Below are 22228 nucleotides of genomic sequence, written 5' to 3'. Positions count from 1 at the left end.
AGAGGAAAGATAGTGAATGGGTTTTAGAGTCAGAAAGACTGAATTCCAATTTTAGCTCCACTACTATTTTTCAGAACATTTACTATCTGTAAAATGGGTACAGTACTAATTTATCAAAAAACAGTTTTTATATGAAGTAACTCAGATTTACAGCTATATCATAGAATCTTGTCAGGTAAGAAAAAGTGAGATCCCTTTCCTAAAAAGATATTCCAGTCAGAATTATTTCTAATGCCAACATAGTAGAAATAACACAAATATCTAATAATTAGGAGATTTTTTAAAAATGTATTCAAACATTGAAAGAAATTAATTTACTTTCCTAGAAAGTGCTAGGTACTGACCAGTAATGAACAATAAAAAAATGAATAAAATATATTTTACTGCTATGAACTTGCAGTTTAGAATAGGAAAAATGGACATGTAAACTAATTGCAATAAATCATAATGAATGTTCTAAGTCATGTTAACTGAATGATTTAATATGCAGCATTTAATGCAAAAATTAAAGTAACAAGGGGAATGGTTTTGAAACAAAACTGGTGGGAAAAATAAAATGCATAGAATAAATAAAACAAGTAAACATGAATAACCAAGCACAAATATCAGAAAATACTGACATTAAAATGATGTTTTAGGTGATTAAGTCCTAAAAGACATGTGTTCTTCCATAATTTCTTTTATTATTACTATATTATTAATTCGTATTAAAATTTAATTCTAGGAACCTGCTCTTAAGACAAATATCCTATGTGTAATTTGCTGGCACAAAGAAAGAAGAAAAGATCTACAAGGTCCCTTTCTTAGTATCTCTCAAGAAACTCACCAGTTTAACATCTATGCTTGTAGCACCAGCATCCAAGGAGTTTTCAATGAGCTCTTTTACAACACTGACCACTGAAGTGATTATCTGAGAACTTGAAAGGAGGCGAACTGTTGCTGCAGGCAACTGTTTCATTCTAGCATTTAGCAGAATAGCTAGAAGATAAAAATGCAAGTTATAAAAATAAGAATTGTTAAATAATCCTAATAGAACTAATAAAAATAATAATGATTTAACAATAATTGTAGTAACAGTTCCCATTTATTTAGACTTACTTTATGCCATGCTCTATTTTAAGCACATACAGTATTAAATCATTTATTTCATACCAATACACTTTTGGGGGAGGGGGTATTAGGGATTGAACCCAGAGGCACTTAACAACTAAGCCACATCATCCCCAGCCCTTTTTATTATTTTGAGACCTCAATAAATTGCTTAGGGCCTCTCTAAGTTACTGAAGCTGGCTTTGAACTCTCAATCCTCCTGCTTTAATCTCCCAAGCCTCTGGGATTACACACCCGCTCATATCAACACACTTTGAAATAGGTGTTATTATCATCTCCATTTTATACTACTACTGTGGCACGGAGAAGAAAACTTGTACAAGATCATTCAGTTATTAAGAGGCAGAGCTGAGACTTAAATATAGGCAAGTAATTCAACACTTTCTCTATTGATAGGTAATCTTATTATCTTTAATAAATAAAATGACCAAAGCAAATTCAAAAAATTGAGCAGAAGTGATTTTATTTTTTATGTGGAAAGACTTGAGCCATTTTCAATATTAACAGAAAATGGGATTGTGCCATCAGTGGTGAGGAGAAAGATGGCTTGCATCTCTGTAGGAGGGTTTATAGCTCTCCTTAAATTGCCAATTCTGTAGCACTTTTAGCATATAATGTAATTTAGCTTCTCTAAGGTACTCTCTTTTATTACTTTATGTCATGTGTTAGACTTGGTATTAATTGTATCCAAGTGCCCTGAAAGCAGGAGATCATAGTTTGCAACATTTCCAACTGTGAGGTTAGAGACTGTTGCTCATAATCATCCCCAAATGAGTCCTAAATATCAGAAGACAAAATATTTAAGTGTTTTACTTTGCTTCTTATAGAAACAATATTAATGGATCATGAAAATGCAGTGTCAACTGAAATCCCTTTGCCCATTTTTCTTTTCTGTAATTTTTCAGGCTGCTTGATTATTCTGAAAGGAAACAAGGAATGCTATTTAATCTGTGATTAAAATAATCGTACATCCTTTTCCCATACATTTACTTATATATCTATAGGTACCTATGTACCTGATTAGATACACAGGGATATACAGTGAAACATAGACAGAGATGTAGACATATGGATTAGGTCAAAATTGACCCTTTTATCCTAAATAAAAGATAAGACAGGCTTATTATACTTTTATCACAAGTTTATAATTTCCAACTGGCATGAGGAATAAAAAGGTCTCTGTGCTCTTCCCCATCACTGCTGCTTTCTGGTCTAACTCACAAATTACCTGCTCGAAGAGCTATTTAAAACTTTCATGTAATTTATGCAACACATGATTTTTAAAAAATCCATAATATGAGCAAAATGTTTTTCTCATTTCTCCCAATGTTTTGTGTGGCTGTAATTGCTATCTACAATTCTATTTATCTCTGCTATTACCACAATCCCCAAATAAATTTGGCAATGCTATTCCCAAATAAATATCAGTATTCCTTAGAGAATCATTGGGGTTTTTTGTTTGTTTGTTTGTTTTGTTTTGTTTTTTAGGTAGACAGAGGTTAAAAAGAAAAGCCTGAGTGATTAAGTAACTGGGCCTAGTTACTTCTTACAAGTTTAAAATTTTTATCTCAAATATATTTCCTTAAGTGTCTGTATCAAGTATGCCCTGGTTCATACTCATTACAGACCACTGAAGGCACATAAACACTAGAATCATGAAGACAAACCTGTTCTAAAAAGATTCTTAAAAGTAAACAGTTGGTAAATCACAGTATGGTAATAAATGAATAATGAGAACAGCAATTGTGCTACAATGAGTGTAAAGTATGAGCTTCCTGGTTAGAAATGAAGAAGTGGTCCTATCACCTTGAGATGTGGTAATTACAGTCAATCACACAGCTTAACAGCAGCTTCATTTAAACATGATTTCTCACCCATGTATTTTAGAGTTACAAAGCCTTTTTAACCAGTAAGCTCTTTTGGAGGTAGGCTATCTAAGATTAGCATTAATCTAAACTAGTCAGATCCCAGATCTACTCTGCCTAAAACATCATTCTAATCATGTCGCACCACAAAATCAGTAAGCGATAAAGCTCAAATCTCTGTGTTGGAATCTAAGATCCATTATCTGCTGATACAACATGCAGATCCATGTTTTAGCTATAAAACCCTTTGCTCACACAAACAAAACACCTCAAACATCTTTAATGAAAATTCCATATTTAAAACTGCAGGGAGGAGGTTTTGCACCTGCCTCACTGCCTAATTTCAGAAAAAAAAAAAAATTTAGGAAAATAAACACTAGCTTGACAACATCCAGAGTTAAGATTTTTCTTGGACCAAAAAAATGGGGGTGAGGGAACCGTAGATATTTCCCTAATTTAGCATGACTAGACATATGATCATTTGGTGATTTGATTTTATGTAATCTAGTTCCAAACAAAACATCACTGAAAAAAAAAATTTTTTTAAAAATCAGTTTAAAATTTCTTCTCAAGCAACATAAGACAAACAAGTCATATAAAGAAGAATGTAAAATAAGTGTCAGTAACTCAACAGGAAATGGTGTATAGGCATTATAACAGCAAGATTTTTAAGAGACACATTTCTGGAAAAAAGGTAACATATTGGGTTCTGAGGGTATTAACTGGTCACAATTCATAAATATATTTTACAAACATAAGGCAATACTAATTGGCGCAATTAAAAACTAGCAGGCCAGAGGCAAAAACCAAACAGGTCCTGGAGTTCATGTTCTTATACATAAACAGAAGCACATCACTAAAATTCCTCTGTAAAAACAATTCATCTGTTAAAAAAAAAAAAAGATAATGCCTCATGACTTAAAAGGATCAAATGAGAAAGCATATTAAGGGCTTAAATGTATAGTATTATGATGAGAGACCATTATGTAAAGAAATGCTGGAATTTCTTAACACTAACAATTTCTAATTAATCTATATATTTGATTTAGTTTTGGAGACCACAGTTTTCAGAGAAACTGCTATGAATAACTATTTCTCAATGGAATTTTGTGGCTCTCCAGGGTTGGAAGCTTAGTCAGTCACTGTGGACGAACAGTGGACAGTTAGTTCCATAACATTCACACAGATTAGTGCAATCCAAAACAAAAGACACTTTCTCTCCTCTCCAAAGATTCAGAATGACCCCAAGTCTAAGAGTGTAGAGCTACACTGTGCAATATGGTGGCCTCGAAGATGCTAACCATTTAGAATTGAGTTCAAAAATCTTCTACCTTAGTTTGAAAATCCCAAAGACCTAATAATTTTATCAGCATTTTTCCTGTGCCAATGTAAACATTAAAATAGTGACCCTCTTCCAATCAAGTCACCATTACCTTAACTCCTTCACTATATATGCTTGATTTTATTTACTTTTTCTTTTTTTTTTGGTGCTGGGGATCAAACCAAGGGTCTTGTGCATGCTACACATGCGCTCTACTATTAAACTACACCTCGGTCCCTCATACTTAATTTTTAAACTGGCCTCCATGTCATTTCCCGGTCCACTAAACTCCTAAAAATTTTTTCTGGACTCCAGGGCCTGATTCACCTACCTTCTCAATATCATCATTTAGATGATCTGAAAGCAACCTAAACTTACTATGCCCCAAAACAATCTCAGAATCCTTCTCTAATGAACTTTCTATATTTTTCTTTTTGTTGTTGTTGTTGTAGGTGGACACAATACGTTTATTTTATTTTTATGTAGTGCTGAGGATCAAACCCAGGGCCTCATGCGTGCTAGGCGAATGCTCTACCACTGAGTCACAACCCCAGTCCCATCTTTTTATATTTCTTTTGTAATATTATAAGAGCTAACATAAGAACTTTATATACATTATTTCATTTAGTCCTCACAATATACTCACATGTATTATTATTCTTCCATTACAAATGAGACTTAAAGGCTTGATATATTGCTCAAGATAACACAACTATTACATGGCAGATGTACACTCTGGCATGTTTGACCTGAGAGGCCATTTCCCTTCAAGACTTTCCATCCAGACACACAAAGCAAATTTAGAAACTGAAGACATCATAGAAATTCTCACCCTCTACCACCTGGCATCCAGTCCTATCTATCCTACTTTTTAAATACTTCTCAAAATAGTCTTCAGTGTACTGTGTGTACTGACTGTTTCTTTTTTCCCTTTCCAACCCCTACTCCCTTCAATCACCAACAAATCAGGCATTTCTTCCTCTGTAATCCCATATCTTTTCTTTATTTTTGACCCAAATTCATCACAAATTATTCTATTTGCCCCTTCCTCCTGGTATAGAGTGCTTTAAGGATATAGCTTTTATAATCACATGTCCCTAGAATGTAGCATTCTACCATATGTGTATCAAAAGACCTCTTTTGCCTGGTGCCAGGCTTCCAAATCATAGCACAGAACGGAATAGAATGTCTGAGAGTGTCAGGATAGTCAGTCTTCCATTTGTGTTGGGAGGGAAAGTGAATACTCATGAAAGCGTGCTGATGACCAGGAAAGTCAGTTAAGGACTACAGGTGGACCTGAAAAAGAAGTAGATATCAGAGAACTAACAGATTTTAGGGAGAACACAAAGAATTTAAAGAACAGAATAAATCTAACTCAATTGTTTTCACAGAACCAACAGAAATACTAAATATTTACATATCCATAGCCAACATTCTCCTAAGTCAACTTTGAAACGTTTCTAAAATATTTCAGCAATGAAAATCACAAGTTTTGAATACTGCCAAGGTAACCGAAATTTGATTTCCAAAACGATTTCAAAAAAATCTAATCAAGTCTCCTCTCAGTCCTCAAATAAGTTCAGTTACTGGTATCCACATTTCCTCAGGATATAACACTGGTGCCCGTTCTCAGCAAAGATAAACACTGAAAGACATCGGCAAAAATAATGATTCAATGAATACTTTACTTGTACCCCTTGTAGGTCACCAAATTACGTTATAAAACGTCGCACTCGCTCGCAAAACAAGTTGTGGCTGTTGTGGATTAAAATTTCTGCTAGGAAACAATATCTAAGACCTGTACCCAGAAAGGTTTGGGAAATGCACCGCAACAAAATTCAAAGCGGGGTGCTGAGGGGCCCAGAACCGCACAGAACGCCCCGCACGTGTGAGCTATCAGGAATTCCTACACCCACTTCCCGCCCCTGGGGGAGGCGCCCACTGCGGCCTGCCGCGCTCGCGCTCCAACTAGGACAAGGCGAGGGGAGGGAACCGTCGAGCCTACCAGCATATCAGAACGAATGCCCATTAGGCACACAACACTATCTCCTAGCAAACGCGAGGCAAGCAATTACCATCCACCAGCGGCGAGCGGCCAGCGTCCCTCCCGGAGCCCAAACCCGGCCTCTTGGGATGCCACGCTCACCCTCAGCGCATGCGCGTAGTGGGGGACCCAGCGCGCTTCTTAGTCCCGCCTTGCCCCGGGAGGCGGGATTGGCGCTGCTGGCAGCCAATCCCTTGGCTGTGAGTGCGTTTGGACGGCGTCGACACGCGGCGCCGCGCTAGGGCAGACCACTGGCTTTCCGAGCGTGAGTATTCGCTGCGGTCGCCGCTGGGCTGGTCTTGCGCCGCGCCGGCCGTCGGGAGCGGGGTGGTGGGTAAGTGGATACCAACGCCGAGGGCTGTGCTGCTGCCTTGGCTGGGAGCGAGCTTCTGGAGAGTCAGGACCTAGTACGCGGAGAGGGGCCCGTGCTGTGCCCGGCCGTGCCGACCAAGCGGTGGTGGATGCTCTCTCTCGAATCCTCGTCGTTGTGCCGCGGCCCTGACTGGAGGTGCGGCGCGACAACGAAAGGCAGGGTGGGAGTTTCCCCCGGCCGGGAGGCTTCCCGGGGCTGTCTGGTAGGCGGGGGAGTTCCCAAGGCGGGCCGCTGCCGGTCGCTCTCTCCACAGGCCTGGGCGAGGGCAGGGCTGAGAACCTCTTCACTGTAAAGTCATTGTCTGCGGGTGCTCTAGGCGCGGCACACCTGCTGGGAATGGTTTCCGAACCGAGTAGGACCAGCACCACACCGGCTTTGCCTCGCCGCTGAAACGTAAATTTTAGGCCTCTTTCAAACATTGTTTTCGAAAACTGTGTGAAAAGTGGGAAAACTGTCTTGAGTCGTGGCATGTTCTAAGTTCAATTTTATAAAATTTTAAAAGGATGTAACATAAGTGATGGGTTTTTATAGAAGGAATATTTACACACGTAAACTTATACATGAAACTTAATTTTGTCTTAGTGTAACTTTCAGCACTTTAAGCCTTAATGCCTATTCCATAGTTCTTGAAAGAGTGAAAAGATATTCTCGGAAACACTTCCTGAGATATGATTATGAAGAAATTCTTCTCTGCTAGTTTTGTAATAAAAAGCATTAATATATAAAGTCTGTTAAAATGTAATCTAATCCCATTTCCCCCTTCCTAGAATAAGGTATTTTTTTAGGACAATTTGATGTTCTTTAAGGAATTCTTAGACCTGAATAAACATTAACATTGAAATGACTGAGAGATACTATCATTTCTTCCTTTCGTGTTCATCTTGAATATAAAAGAGGAAGGGAAAACTCTCAAAGAAGGAGAAGAAAAGAAAAAGTAAAGTTTTCGAGCTATAGAAATATTCAGAATAAAGATTTGTTTTATTTAACCTGCTGTGTCACAAAAACAAACCTGTCCCTTGACCACATAAATTTTACACATATGAACAGCATGTTCTTCCCGGGTTCAGTACTCAAAAAGGAGTACTTTGAACTCTTGACTACTGTATGGGTACAGCATTACATTAGATGTAAGCACCTGACTACTCAGAACAGACTGGGTCGGTCCTTTTTTTTTTTTTTTTTTTTTAAATATGAGTTTATTATGTTGGTAAACTTAGCTCATGACTTTTCACTGTTCTCATAATGTAAAAAATAGATTTTTTTTTTCTTTAAGTTTGTTTTCTCCTGTCCATTATGCCATTTATTAAAACTGATACACTAGAAGACAAGTTTTAAGAAAGGGAACCATAAAAATGTGTGTTTATCTAACCATTAAGTGAGATGTTGAGACTTCTTTGCTGCCTACACTAGCATCTGCAAGTAGCATGTTTTGGAGGGTATGTGTTCTATTTCAGCATAACAAGGAAAAAAAATAATATTGGTGGTAACATTTCATTGTGTCAGAATTAGGGGTATTTAGGTTTCCAGCTATATCAGTGTTCTTTTTATCTTTACAGAGCAAACATGAATGTTGGAGTTGCCCACAGTGAAGTGAATCCAAATACCCGTGTAATGAACAGCCGGGGTATGTGGCTGACATATGCATTGGGAGTTGGCTTGCTTCATATTGTCTTACTCAGCATTCCCTTCTTCAGTGTTCCAGTTGCTTGGACCTTAACAAATATTATACATAATCTGGTAAGAATTTCACCTTATTATAAATACTTAAAAGCTTAAGATGTAGTGGTTGCCAGAGGCTAAGGGGAAGAAGGAATGGGGATTTTTTTTTTTTTTTGTCTAGTGGGTACAGTTTTAATTTTGCAAGATGAAAAAAGTTAAAAACGTGGCTAATATTTTGTGGGTTTTTGTTGTTGGACTTTTTTGTTTTGTTTTGTTTTATTTCTGGCTGTACTGGGGATCGAACCCAGGGCCTCGAGCATGCTAGGCAAGTGCCGCACCATTGAGCTATACCTCCACATCAACAATTTAGTGTTTTCTAACAGCTTTATAAAGATATAGTTCATATACCATAAAATTCACCTATTTAAAATGTATAGTTCATCCCCGACACTACAAAAAAAAATGTACAGTTCAGTAGTTTGTAGTATATGAGTGTCAATTTTGAAGAATTATAATCTGGGATAGGATTTCATTTTTTCTGCCACACTTTAACATTGGAACCTTTTTCTAAGTGGGACTTTTTATCCCATTGTTTGTACAGAATCTAAAAAATAGTAGATTATTTTAGTGAAAACTATAAGACACTATAATTCAGATTATTATACTGATTAACCAGAATATTTCAGAAGCAATTGTGATTTTTGGTTACCTGCAATCCAGTGAAAATCTTTTATTTCAATCCTTGTTACATCTTTCTAAATTGTGTATATATGCTTTTCCATTTCTATAGCAATTTGGAGCTTAATTGTGTTTAGCATATTATGATGCTTTCACTATACTTGATATCACTCTATGTATTAAGTGTATTGTATTAGCTTTACAGAGTATCAGAAATTTGAATCTACTGATCATATTAATGCAGCCCTGGAAATTGTTAAAAACCAAAAACCCATTCTCATAACAATCTTGATAGTGACTTTCACTGTCTTTAACAGTCAATTGAAGTTGAATGAAAGGAGAGAAATCAAATTAATGGAGAAGTTTAACTGAATACAAATGAACTGTTCAAAGATTTTTTAAAGACAGAGAACTCAGAACAATAAGAAAAATGTAGGATAAATGGATTTTTAAAAATTAATACTTATTACACATCTTCTGGAGTATACTTGAAATTGGAGGGGGACAAGGAAGACATGTTGGTGGAAATGATAGGCGAATGTTCATTTAGTCCATTTTATGTGATAGACCTTAGTAAGGCAAACACTGTTGTATTTGTTTCTTTTAAGACATGGGGGTCTCCCTAGGTTGCCCAGACTGGTTCCACATTCCCCAGGCTCAAGTGATCCTCCTGCTGCCTCAGTCTCCCCAGCAGCTAGAACTAAAGACACATGCCATAACACCCAGTGAACACTGCTTTTCACTTCTGTGAAATATTTGACACTAGTCACCCTGTTTTTACTGAAACTCTTCCTTGGCTTCTATGGGATCACTTTCTCCTAGGTATGTTTCTGATTTCCTTCTGTGTTACCATTGCAGGGTCTTTATATCTTCTCTTTTCTTCTCATAAATATTGCTGGTCCTTTTCTATATTATGCAATGTATTCTACCTAGATTACTTAGTCTACCCATTTTTGAGTTTCTACGTGTAGAATAATGATGCCCAAGTGCATACTACCAGATCACTTTGCATCTTAAACCAAAAAAGTACAATCTGAATTCATCATATTCTTGATTTATCCTTTACCACCCACAATCTGCTCCTCTGACTTTATTCTTAATCTTATCTAAAGACATCAGGTTCTGCCAGATAAACCAGACAGACAGCTGAATGTCAGTGGTAAAGCAATTAATAAAATGTATATAGTCTCAATGTATATTGAGACTATTTTAAGAGTAAAAGGAAGCTCTGGTAATAACTACTCCAAAAGAACAGTTGTAAATCAGAACTGTCCTATGCAAATGAGGACATGTGGTCCTCCTTTTCCTTTATATTCTCTATCCATTTGGTCAGGATCCTTTCTGTCATACTGCTTTATTGTCAGCTACATCCCTACACCCTCATTATTTTCTCAGGTGAATTACTCTTGATGCTTCTCTGCTCCACGCCTCTACTCTCCTCTATTCCAGTGTGGCAGAGAATTATTTTTAAAATGCATGCCTGCTCAAGTTACACTCTCAAGTCCTTCAAGGATTCTTCATTGCATGTATGGTAAAATCCAAAGTTCTTTGTACAGCATCTAAGACATGTTAATAAGAGTATAGAGGCAAGAAAGGGACTCAATCTTAACCATCTCTAAACACAGTCTTCACCACCATCTCTAAACTCTAGCAGTAAAGAAAATCATCTTGCTCTCACCTCTTTGGTTTGGCTTGAGCTGTTTTTTAATACCCTTCCATCCTTCCTGTTATACCTGCCTGATTTCTGTCCAAGACTATTCAGGTATTACCTCTCGCAGAAATCTATACAACTCTCCACAATCTATTATGTATTTATCATAGTTTCATAATTAGTAGTTAATAAGTAGTCTGTTACATTTTTTTTTTGGTAGTAGTGGGGATTGAACCAGGGGCTTGCTACCACAGAGCTATATCGTTAACTCTTTTTAAAAATTCTGTTATGAGACAGGGTCTTACTAAGTTGCCCAGGCTGACTAGAACTTCTGATTCTTCTCTCAGCCTCCTAAGTTGCTGGGATTGCAGGCATGTGCCATCATGCCTAGTTTTTCTTTTAATTTCTGTGTTTCTAATGATCTTTTTACATGTTCTGAATAAATTCTTTTCATTTTTATAATGGCTCATGTTAAATGTATTTTGGAAGCCATTACTTCTCTCCACATTCCTTGTTTTCAAGTTGATTAACTGAAATTAAGGCACAGTATGTGATCATGAACAAATAATAACCAATTGACACCATGTAGGAAAGCAAACTTCTGATTTATTATTAGTTCACCTAACACAGCCACCCACAGATGTAGCAATTACATGACTCTAAACTAAAGTTTCCTTTGAAGATAGCTTACATTAAACCAATTAAAAATGTGAAATACGTGTTGAATGCTTTTAAATGTGGGAAACAAACCTAATTATTGTACCCAGCAGAAAAATATATTTGTCTCTCTGAACCATACAATAGAAACCTAGTGATTCTTATTATTCACTGCTACAATACCCAGCATGATATATTAATGCTTCACAAAATCATTAGCCTTAAAAATGAAAGGATTCTCTATTTGATTAAGGGGTAGCCATGAAATAAATAAGAACTTTTAAACATATTGGGGTAGAAGATATATAGTCAGAAAACTTTGTTTGTTTGTTTGTTTGTTTTTCATCCTAGTAATAGGGATTGACCCAGGGCTTCACACATGCTAGGCACATGTAGCTGCCACTGAGCTACACCCTGAACCCAGATTTTATTCTTTTTCACTGAATATTTCAGTGATAAACTGAGCATTACATTCTAAATAGTGTAAGAACGTGTAGTTTGAACATCAAGAGGGTTCTCTTAGATTCTAATATACATGATCTAGAGTACAGGTTCTTTACTGTTTTGGAATCACAAGAGAATTTGAAGGCACATACTTTCTGCTTCATTGTTCCCTTTAAAGCCCTCATAAAAATAGTTTCTTAATGCTTATAGCATAAACAGTCCTTGGCTTAATGTTGTCTTCCAACATATGTAATACTTGCTCTGTACCAGCCCTTTTTCCTGAGGTATTCAGGGAAAACAAACTTTATGCAAACAACTCTTCACGCAGTATAGTGTGTGTGATAAAAGTATTTTTGGAGAAATTCTATGCAAGCACATAAACAGGTGGTTAATTGTTACTAGTGAGGGTTTCACTAAGGAGTTTTCATTTGAGCTTCAAGAATGAGGTAATTGACAAGGTAGCATCAAGACTTTTGCCACAGCAATAAGAAAACTTTCCCTCTGCATTTTCTGGCTATTCTGATTGTACCTTTGATAGCAGTCTCTGCCCTACCTTCTAGTTGTTTATGTCTTTTTTCCTTATCATCCCTTAGAAGAATGAATTTTTTTTAAGACTGGAGACACGTCTTGTTCAGTTTCATATGTGCATATGTTTTATGTGTCTTACACACACAAGTCACTCATTAAATGTTTGTGGACTTAAATCTAATGAAGCCTGAGTCCTTTACTACATACCTTAGGCATTTTGCTGCTGGTTAATACTATGGAACAGACTAAGCTTTGAAAGGTAGGGTTCTTTTAATCTGGTCCATTAGAAAATTACAAAACATTTTTCTGTTTTTTCTATATATTTACTAAAAGTTGAAGTAGAAAAAAATGACTTCATATCATGGCTTCTAGAGGAAAAACTTTCATAATATTTGTCTTATGCTATTACCAGTGCCTCAAACAATGATTATAAAATGAATGAAGAACTACTTATCAGTCTAAATTAGCATAATAATCTCAAAGAAACCAAATTGAGTATGCATTATTTTTCCTACTTACCGCAAAATTAGGTGTGAAAAAAATATAGTCCAAATAGCTCTTAGTAGTATGTTTTACTAGCCAGGCACAGTCACACATGTTGTAATCCCGGCAACTCAGTAAGACCCTCTTTCAAAATAAATAATAAAAAGGACTGGAGATTTAGCTCAGTGGTAAAGTGCCCCTTGGATCAACCCCAGTACCAAACAAATATGTTTTACTCTGATATTTTAAAAACTGACTTCAAAAGAAACACCACAGAGGAACAGTGGTGACTTTAAAAGGGAATTGATTTGAACATTATACCTATAGCTTTGGAAGATAACTATTAAGGCAGAGCTGAGTATCATTAAATTTACTGACACTGAAGAAAAGTTTCCCTGTACATTTGGAAAAAGATAATCCTGTTTCCTACTAGGAAAGGTGTTAGATAATCTAATTGTAATGATGTGAAGCTACCCTAATGATACTTCAACTTTATGAAAAGAAATGAAAATAAGTTACTTTGGGTTGATCTTTTACTGATTTTCATCCAGTAATACTTCTGTATCCCAGAAAGCTTTATTTACCATACAGAAGCTGGCCACGGTCTTTCACTATTATATGAAAGCTTAAAACTTGAACTGTTCAGTTAAATCGTTCACTCACAAATACCCTGGAACCAGGTTAATGCTTAACTCACTATGACTAATTTTGTATTTGATATTGGTTATATACTACCTCGCTTGTTTTTCAGGGAATGTATGTATTTTTGCATGCAGTGAAAGGAACACCTTTTGAAACTCCTGACCAAGGTAAAGCAAGGCTCCTAACTCATTGGGAACAACTGGACTATGGAGTACAGTTTACATCTTCACGGAAGTTTTTCACAATTTCTCCAATAATTCTGTAAGTGGCAGAAATATTTGGTTATAAAGAAGATTGGGTAATAGGAAGGTGTCCATTTATCATGTTGAATTAGAAACAAAATATTTTGTTGGAAACTTCTACCAAAAAGTAACTACCTCAGACATAGTATAAGGCACAGGCAAGGTATTTAATAAGGCAGTTGATGATAAGTTGATGATAAAGCAGTTTTCACTTCAGTTAGTACATTTGGAGACATTACATGTTCTTCAGAATATGTAGGTTAATACATTCTAGCTCCTGTCCTTAAGTTTCATATAAGAAAATTAAACACATAATCATATCCTGAATTGCACTATCAGATTAATCTCCCTAAACAGTAATTTAGATGATCAGAAGCATTTCGTTGGTGACCCAGCCTTATTTGGATCTTCAAACTCTTTGGGAGAAGAAAATATAGTTTAGAAAAAAGAAATGCTGGGCTTTGCATGTAGGACTTGAATCCTGTATCTTCCATTTATCCTTGTTCTGCTTATGTATAAAATTCTAGCTTATGACACCTAACATAATCTTGATGCTATGAGAAATGAATGAGATAATATCTATTTGTAAACAATTTTCTCTTATTACTTGATATTCAGGGCTTTCCACACAAAAGTTCCTACCTCATTTTCCCTTTATCTAAATATTTTATCCCCACCCAACCCCCACCTGGTCAAGCAAGCTCTTATATGCAGCATTTCTTTAACACTTCATGGGTAGTCCTACTTCTGTGCCTTTGTTAAAATCAGTTCTACCTGAAATGCCTTCTTCCCCCCACCTCAGCTTTATTTAGGTATAACTGGCAAAAATTGTACATATGCTTTTTTTTTCCCCTCCTAAGAGTGTGTAAGTACATAGAGTGCTTTGAATCCCAAACTCAGTGACTTGCACATAATAGATAGGTTCACATATATCTTAATTAACCCTCTACCACAGAACTCAGACATAATACTGTGTCCATGATGGAATCAGTATAGTCTGAGGTAGGTGGAAAAAGACTTTCTGGAGATGATGGAATTCTTTAAACTGAACTTTTAAGAGTCATAGATTTGGATAGCTGTTTAAGTAAGGGATGGCATTTTCAAGTGAAAGGAATAAACTGATCATAAAGTGATAGGTTTCTTTTTCTTTACATTTATAGCATTTTATAGAAATTTTGAATTGATTTAGTCCTGACTCTTAACCTCAAGAGTCAGGTACAGTGGCACATGCCTATAAAACCAGCAACTCAGGAGACTGAGGCAGGAGGATTACAGGTTTGAGGCCAGGTTCAGCAATTTAGTAAGACCCTGTCTCAAGATAAAAAGTAAAATGGACTGGGAATGTAGATCAGTGGGACAGTGTCCCTGAGTTCAATCTCCAATACTGGGGGGAAAAAATTAACCTCAAAAGAAAAATGTCTACATGGCCTAACAGGAATAAACTAAAATATTAAGGATAAACTAAGGGTTATTTTAGAAAGTCCTAAATTTGGGTTTTGGCTTGGTTTTCAAGCTGTGTGACTTTGGCCATTTTCTTGAAAGCCTCAGTTGCCTCAACTATTTAAATGTAGAGAATTGTATCTTAATATATGTAATAATAACTATCACCAAAAGTCACATAAGATGTACCTGTGTACAGTCTCATTTCTCAGAATATATTTTTGACTTGCAGGTATGTATGATTTCAGCTATTCTGATTAAATAAATTCCTTACATAACTGAAGAAACAATATTAAAGCAATCTAATAGCATTGTGTTTTTTGTTGTTTTATTTTGTTTTTGTTTTTGTTTTTGTTTTTTTTGGTGGTGCTGGAGATTTAACCCCAAAACTTATGCATGCTAGGCAAGTGCTCTATCACTGATCTAAATATCCCTGGCCCCAGTATTTTTAAGAGTGCTTTCACATTTTCATATTCGATCATGATTTGTCAGGTAGGTGTGACACACAGTGTTATTCCAGATTTTTAGATAAAGAAACAGATTCAGTTGGGCACTGTGGTATGTGCCTGATATCTCAGTGACCTGGGAGGCTGACGGACGCACAGAAGGATGGCAAATTCAAGGTCAGCCTTGGCAACTCAGCAAGACCATGTCTGAAAATAAAAAGGACTGGTGTTGTGACTCAGTGGTAGAGGGCCCCTGGGTTCAATCCCCAGTACTAGAGGGGCAGGGGAAACATTCAAATGTATGACCATGCTAAAGATCTTGTAGCTATTTGGAATCAAGAGCCTACATTAAACCCTAATATTGATCTTCTAATACAGTTCTCCAATAGACTCCTTAGTAAATAAACACTTCTATGTTTTTTTAAATGCATTTAATATTTTTTTAAGAGTCAGATAATTTTTATATCATCTACATCACAGTTAGGTTTCATTAAAAGACAGGGGGCATGACTAATAGTATGATAAGACATACCAAGATTTATTATTTTCAGCCTATCAGATTATAAATTAAACCCATAATGATGATAGCAAATCAAATGGGCTTACTAAATACAAGTGATAACCCTGTTTTACTTAGTGAGGGAAGTATAAAAATAGTCTTCAAGTATATGAAAGTGGGAAGAAAGAATATAAAGCAAAATTTGAGGACTGTGGTTTTCTCAAGAAAGTTCTGGCTACTTTTGAAATAGATCTAGAACTTCTCAGTCTAAAGGGTTCTGATAATGATGTATACCATTCTCTGATATTGTCAGTCATACTTGGAAGTAACTGTTCTTTTCTGACCATATTATTCAAGATATTTGTGTTCCCTGAGGAGAAATTAATGACAATAGAGGAAAGGCTATTAGAATACTTTGCTGTATACTGTCAAAGTAATTAGACTAACACTTAAATGGAAACTAAATTCTTAGTTATAATCAAGTAAGGCATGATACTTGATTCACATTCTATCTATGTGAAGGGTTCTTTTTGTAGCTAGGTGATATATTTACACTCTTGATATAACCTTGGGTAAAACTAAATAGTCCAAGTTCACTTTATGGTCTTAAAGGTGGTTTACACTTATTAAAAAAAATTCTTGGATGTTAGATATCTGACTATGCATATGTGTTTAGTTATAGGAAAATAGCTGTAATTTTACAAGTTTAACTCAAGTTTCTAGTTAGATTGATTATAGACCTATTCAACTATAGTATGGAAATGAGAACGTCAAAGGGACAACCAAGTGTTTTGTTTCTTTGAAAGATACTGAATTGTACTACTAAAACCCAATTTTTCAAAGCTTTACAATAGTGATTATTAACATTTTGGTCAGTCACAGAACCCTTTGAGACCATGATGGATGCTTTGAATCCAGAACTGCTCTTCAGAAATATCTACATAAATACAAAACTACATATAAAGTCTCAGAGGGCATATGTAACCTATTTTGAAAGCCTTCTACTTTAAAGCTTCTGCTCAATAGCAATACATTCTATTAAATGCATTTAATATAATTGCAGAAATGCAAAATGTGCGTCACCACTAAACACATTTTTAAATCCCAAATCTAAAAGAAACTTGGACCTAAATAAAAATTTTAATTTTAGTGATCCAAATGATTTTACTTTTAGGTATTTGTGGTTAGTGGCCTTTTTTCTACCTTTTAATTTTTAAAAAATTCTAAATAATTTCATTTTTGGATATTACATGTATTTTTGACTTTTATCTCAACAGATATTTTCTGGCAAGTTTCTATACGAAGTATGATCCAACTCACTTCATCCTAAACACAGCTTCTCTTCTGAGTGTGCTTATTCCCAAAATGCCACAACTACACGGTGTTCGGATCTTTGGAATTAATAAGTATTGAAATGTTTTAAAACTGAACAAAATTTTTACAGCTACTGAGTTTCCTGTAAGGAAGGAGTAGTTAGTAAACTGCACTGTTTTTGTGATAATGTGAAATGAGAGGTATATATGTCAGAGGACCAATTGCTGGTTCTTAAGTGCAGATTTCTACTAAAGGATACCTCTGTTTAATACAACTGGTATATTTTTGAAGAAAGGCTTTTTAGGCAGGCTGGGCAGGCCCAGCTTATAAGTTAATGGCAGTACAGTGAGGATGTAGTAGATAAATCCAAGGGAGTAAGATATTTATAAGAAACTAGGACCAGCTTAAATATAATGATGGGCATGACATGAGGAAAAGAAAATTTCCAGTCATTCAGTGATAGTTTAGGCAGACTTAACATGTAAACCAGAATCATCTCTATAAGTTTATTATAGATTCTTTTTATTATCATATATATTTCTCTTATATAAAAGAGGATATATACCTTCTTGTTTCATACAAGCCAGTTTCTGTCTTATGAGTATGTGGTGTTTTGTTTTTTTTGTTTTGTTCTTGTTTTTGGGGTTTTGTTTTTTGTTTTTTTTTTTTTTTTTTTGGGCTGGCTCAGTATTATATGTTGATAGATGAAATTATTTTTGCATTTATTACATTACATAGTTCATGAAGGTCCACTTTTATGACTGATGCTGGAAGATAGCCAGGTATCTAACAGATAGTTCTGAGTCAGCATTCTAAGTTTGGAACAAAACAGATTTTACATGGTTTTCTAGACACAAGGCTGCTAATAAACCAATTAGGAAAATAATTTATTTCAAGCAGTTAAAGTACAGGGTAGTTTATAGGTGTCTGCTGTTTTGGTTAAGCAACTTAATTGGTAAAGTCTGTCATTCCTTAGAAAAGGACTATAAAGTGGACAGCTATATAGCTACCTGTGGTGTAGCAGTAACTGCTTCTCTAGCCATAGTATCAAAGTAAGTAATGGATATTTTGTTTTAGCAGGTCTATAGTAAAAGATAAGATTGTGTTTCCTTAGTCCTGCTCTCAACCCCCATAGTTTGCTTGTTAATATTTTGCCTTTAAACTTGTGAGCCTTAGTATAGGTAACCCCAAATGGTAACTATTTATAGTAGTGATTATATTGAATTCTTGTGACCTAGGGAAGCTACCTATAGTTGTTAATATTAATTGCAAGAAAAAACCTATACACTACTTCAGAAGTAATCATATTAAAAAAAAACAAAGTTCTGATATAGGATGAAACTGAAAAACTGAGTAACATATTTAAAGAAGATTGAGAAGGAGTTGTAGACCAAGTTAAAAATCAATTTCTGTCAACAAACTGACTTTTCGGGGTAGTAATCATTGTTTTGTATTTCAAAAGTATTGAGGTTAGAAATCAGTTGTATGATACTGCCTTTGTATGTTTTTCTTTCCCATGTATTTTTAAATAACTGGTAATCTATACTTTAATAAAAATTTTTCCTTGGTGTAAGATTATTTCAAAAGCTTTCCAATTCAGTCATCAATGCTACACTGACATTTTTCAAGTTAATTTTTAAGCAAGTTAAATTTTAAGGTAATTAAAAATACTCCTTTGTTACTTCAAAGATACTTCTTCCCCTGTATTCTCTGTTTTCTCCCTTTAGTGTTTTAAAACTATTTACTCAATAGATATATGAGGGCCCACTCTGTTGAAGATATTACAGATAATTTGTAAAAAGACAAACCAGTTCCCTTCCTGGAGGTGTTTACATTCTAGTTGGAGGACAGATAATTAATAAACAATTACATATTATTTCATGTAATGATAAATGCTATGGAAAAAGAAATTAAGCAAATACAAGCCTGACTCAGAAAAATTCTTCCCTCAGGATCCTGAGGTGACATTTGAACACAGAGTTTTCTGATGTGAAGAAACAAGCAGTTGACTTGGGAATCCGAGGCCAGGAGAATTGCAAGTTCAAAGCCAGCCTCAGCAACTTAGTGAGGCCTTAAGCAACTCAGTGAGACCCTGTCTCTAAATAAAATACAAGAAGGGCTGGGGATGTGGCTCAGTAGTTGAGTGCTCCTGGGTTCAATCCCAGTTGTATTGGGGAGAAAAAAGAAGAGAGAAAAAAGCACCACCAAGATCTGGGGTAATCCAGATCCCAGTAGGTAATGACAGATATTAAGGTTCTTGGGCAGAAATTGAGGAAGAATAAGACAGCCACTGGGACTAGATAGAAATAATCAAGGAGGAGAGTGGTAGCATGTGAGATCCAAGATGTAGGTAAGAGCTAGGTCTCAAATGACACTTTAGATCAAAGTAATAAGCAGATTTTATTGTAAGCATGACTAAGCCATTAGAGAGTTTTATAAAAAAGATTAGAGCAATCTAATTTTATTATATTAAAGGTCATTGACTAATGCTGAGAATAAGGGAATAGAAAGCAGGCAGAATAGTTGGGAAGCTATTGCAGGCAAGAAGTAGCTCAGACTAAAGAGATAGCAGATCAATTATTTAAAAAGTGGCTAGATTTGGATGTATTTTACAAGTACAGCTCACTGGACACTGATGTATTGAAAGACATGGATGTGTTGAATGTGGAACTGCAGGAGATAATTAAAGTGACTCCTAGTTTTTGGCTATAGTATCTAGGTGAATTATTGTGCTAATTATGAAAACTACCCAATTTTATAAATTTATGCATTTTTTTTTTGTAAAATGGTGTTTTAAGTCAGAAATGCCTGTTAGTAACAAAAACCTAATAGCATGCAATAATTGCTACTAACTTCATGTCAGGAGACATAATGGCAATTTCTAAGTAGGAATGAGCTTGGAAATGCTACTAACTTTAGTATTCATCAGTGGCTCTTTCCTGCAATGAATATTTATCATGGACTGCTAATGATGATTTTCTATTTCCCTTATTCCTTCTACATTTATTTATTAGAATTATCCTGTAAGGAAGATTTGTCTGTACTCCCTTATTTATTCATTAGTTTACATTATAAACCCATGAGTATTTTATTTTGGGTTATAATCCATTGTTGTCATTAATTTGTTGCCCTCTAGCTTTGACCATCCAGAGTTCTTCCAAGTTCACTCCAGTGTCCTTTTGACCTGCTCCTGCCTTTTTTTGTTTGTTTGTTTTTGTTTTGTTTTGTTTGCAAGGGACAGGGGCAGGTATTGTCCTTGGAACTATATCTTTGTAAATTAGCTGTATAGGACTATATATTGAAAAGAGTTAGAAAAACCCTTAGAGGCTACGTAATTCAGCTCCCTGCATTAGCTTGAATCTTCATTCAGTTCTTTTTTAACAGTAATAGAGGAGGATTTACAACTTAAAAGATAGCATAATTCACTTGGTAATGGAATTTAGAGTTTGTTTTACACTGATTGAAAATCTAATCCATCTTCCACATAACTCTTCAACTATTTAAAGAGAACTTTAAAACAGTTATCAGCAACACTGAATAAACATTACCATAGCCCTTACTACCTCACCATTTCCCAAACAATGTTGTTTCAAATTTCTCCCACTTTCCTTGTAATTATGCTCTAAATACAATACGTGAAGAGATGTGACATGATTGTAGTATCACTTCCTTTGTTCTGGATGCTTTTTCTTTTTTCCTTCAATGCAACCTAGTATCACTTTTGCTATTTTGACAGCCAAATATCACATATTCAACATGTAATGCTATTAATGAAGGCTTTGCCTTCAAATGCTTATTAAATGGATTTAGTAAACCAGTATATATAACCAAAAAAATAAGCATTGTATTCATGAATGCAACAACCCAGTCGGTGTAAAAGTCTAACAGTATAGAAAGTAACATGAACAGTATGTGATATGGGAAATATTGGAAAGATAAGCCTAGGTAAAATACCCTAAAAAGTTCAGTGTAGTGTTGGACGGGGAAGGGGGAAATAGGGAGACTAGCCTGGTGTCAAAAAGAAAAATTGTGACATTTTGCAGGGTTTTATTTCCTAATTTTGGTTCTACTAATTATTCAGGGCTGGGGTTATAATTCAGTGGTAGAGCGCTTGCCTAGCACTTGTGAAGCACTGGGTTTGATCCTCAGCACCATTTAAAAATAAAATAAAGGCATTGTGTCCATTTACAACTAAAAATTTTTTTTAAAAAATGATTCAACAAGTAGTATATGTGTGTGTATTTAAAATTTCTCATTTAGCTACAAATGAATGCAGTAACATAATTATTCAGAATATCTTGGGTGTATGTGCACATACTGCTTCAACTGTATTAGGTGACATTTTATCTTAAGTGGGTATTGGGCTCACAAAACTTGTTTATATAATTCTCAGAACTTTTCCATAATCTAAAATATAGTTAGAAAAAGGTTTAATAAAAACATACTTGGGTTTTATGTTCAAGACAGTACAATTTATTCCATATCTTGATTTTTTTAGTCAAGCCACTGATAAACAATGATAATGAAAGTGATTCACCTATAGCTCTCAAGTTCTGTATAATTTTATCACTGTGTCCTTTCACTCTACATAAGTACATGTTTATAATCTCAAATATAATAAATACAGTAAAGGAACAATTATTATTATATTATAATTATTCTAATTAACATTAGAATAAGCTTTTTTAAAAAATACAAAATATGAAAGGATTTTTTTCTGACTTCCCAAATATACAATTATAAATTTTTATTGAGAATCTTATTTGGAAAAATTTCCAGATCTTTCAAATATTGTGTATTTTGGTTGACCGTATTAGCAAGATAAATATGCA

General features: G+C 35.1%; 2 protein-coding genes across 13 annotated transcripts in view; one reads left to right on the top strand and one right to left on the bottom strand.

Moving 5' to 3' along the window:
- Positions 1–22228, bottom strand: part of Pms1 (PMS1 homolog 1, mismatch repair system component) — a 99855-nt gene that overhangs the window by 76012 nt on the left and 1615 nt on the right. For 5 of the 9 annotated variants that reach the window (XM_047546741.1, XM_047546743.1, XM_047546742.1 and 2 more), the window contains one exon: positions 827–978. In XM_047546741.1, the coding sequence (XP_047402697.1) occupies positions 827–958 (132 nt within the window). In that variant the 5' untranslated portion in view covers positions 959–978. Of the gene's footprint in view, positions 1–826; positions 979–4942; positions 5094–5431; positions 5543–6371; positions 6496–22228 lie in introns of those variants that run through there. The other 4 variants (XM_047546739.1, XM_047546736.1, XM_047546738.1 and 1 more) reach the window with 4 other exon arrangements.
- On the top strand, positions 6537–18034 carry Ormdl1 (ORMDL sphingolipid biosynthesis regulator 1). Of its 4 annotated transcripts, none has more exons than XM_047546749.1 (4): positions 6537–6674; positions 8270–8450; positions 13565–13716; positions 17360–18034. In XM_047546749.1, exons 2-4 carry the CDS (start codon positions 8277–8279, stop codon positions 17493–17495), a joined length of 462 nt encoding a protein of 153 aa, XP_047402705.1. In that variant the 5' UTR covers positions 6537–6674; positions 8270–8276; the 3' UTR covers positions 17496–18034. The 4 variants fall into 4 exon arrangements, with proteins under 4 accessions (XP_047402705.1, XP_047402706.1, XP_047402704.1 ...); XM_047546750.1 differs by having other exon boundaries at positions 6544–6605; XM_047546748.1 differs by lacking the exon at positions 6537–6674 and adding an exon at positions 6681–6848.

This window comes from Sciurus carolinensis, chromosome 3 (genome assembly GCF_902686445.1).
Source record: "Sciurus carolinensis chromosome 3, mSciCar1.2, whole genome shotgun sequence".
Lineage (NCBI taxonomy): Eukaryota > Metazoa > Chordata > Mammalia > Rodentia > Sciuridae > Sciurus > Sciurus carolinensis.
The sequence above is the reverse complement of the archived record's forward strand: the minus strand, read 5'-3'. Positions and strand labels throughout refer to the sequence as shown.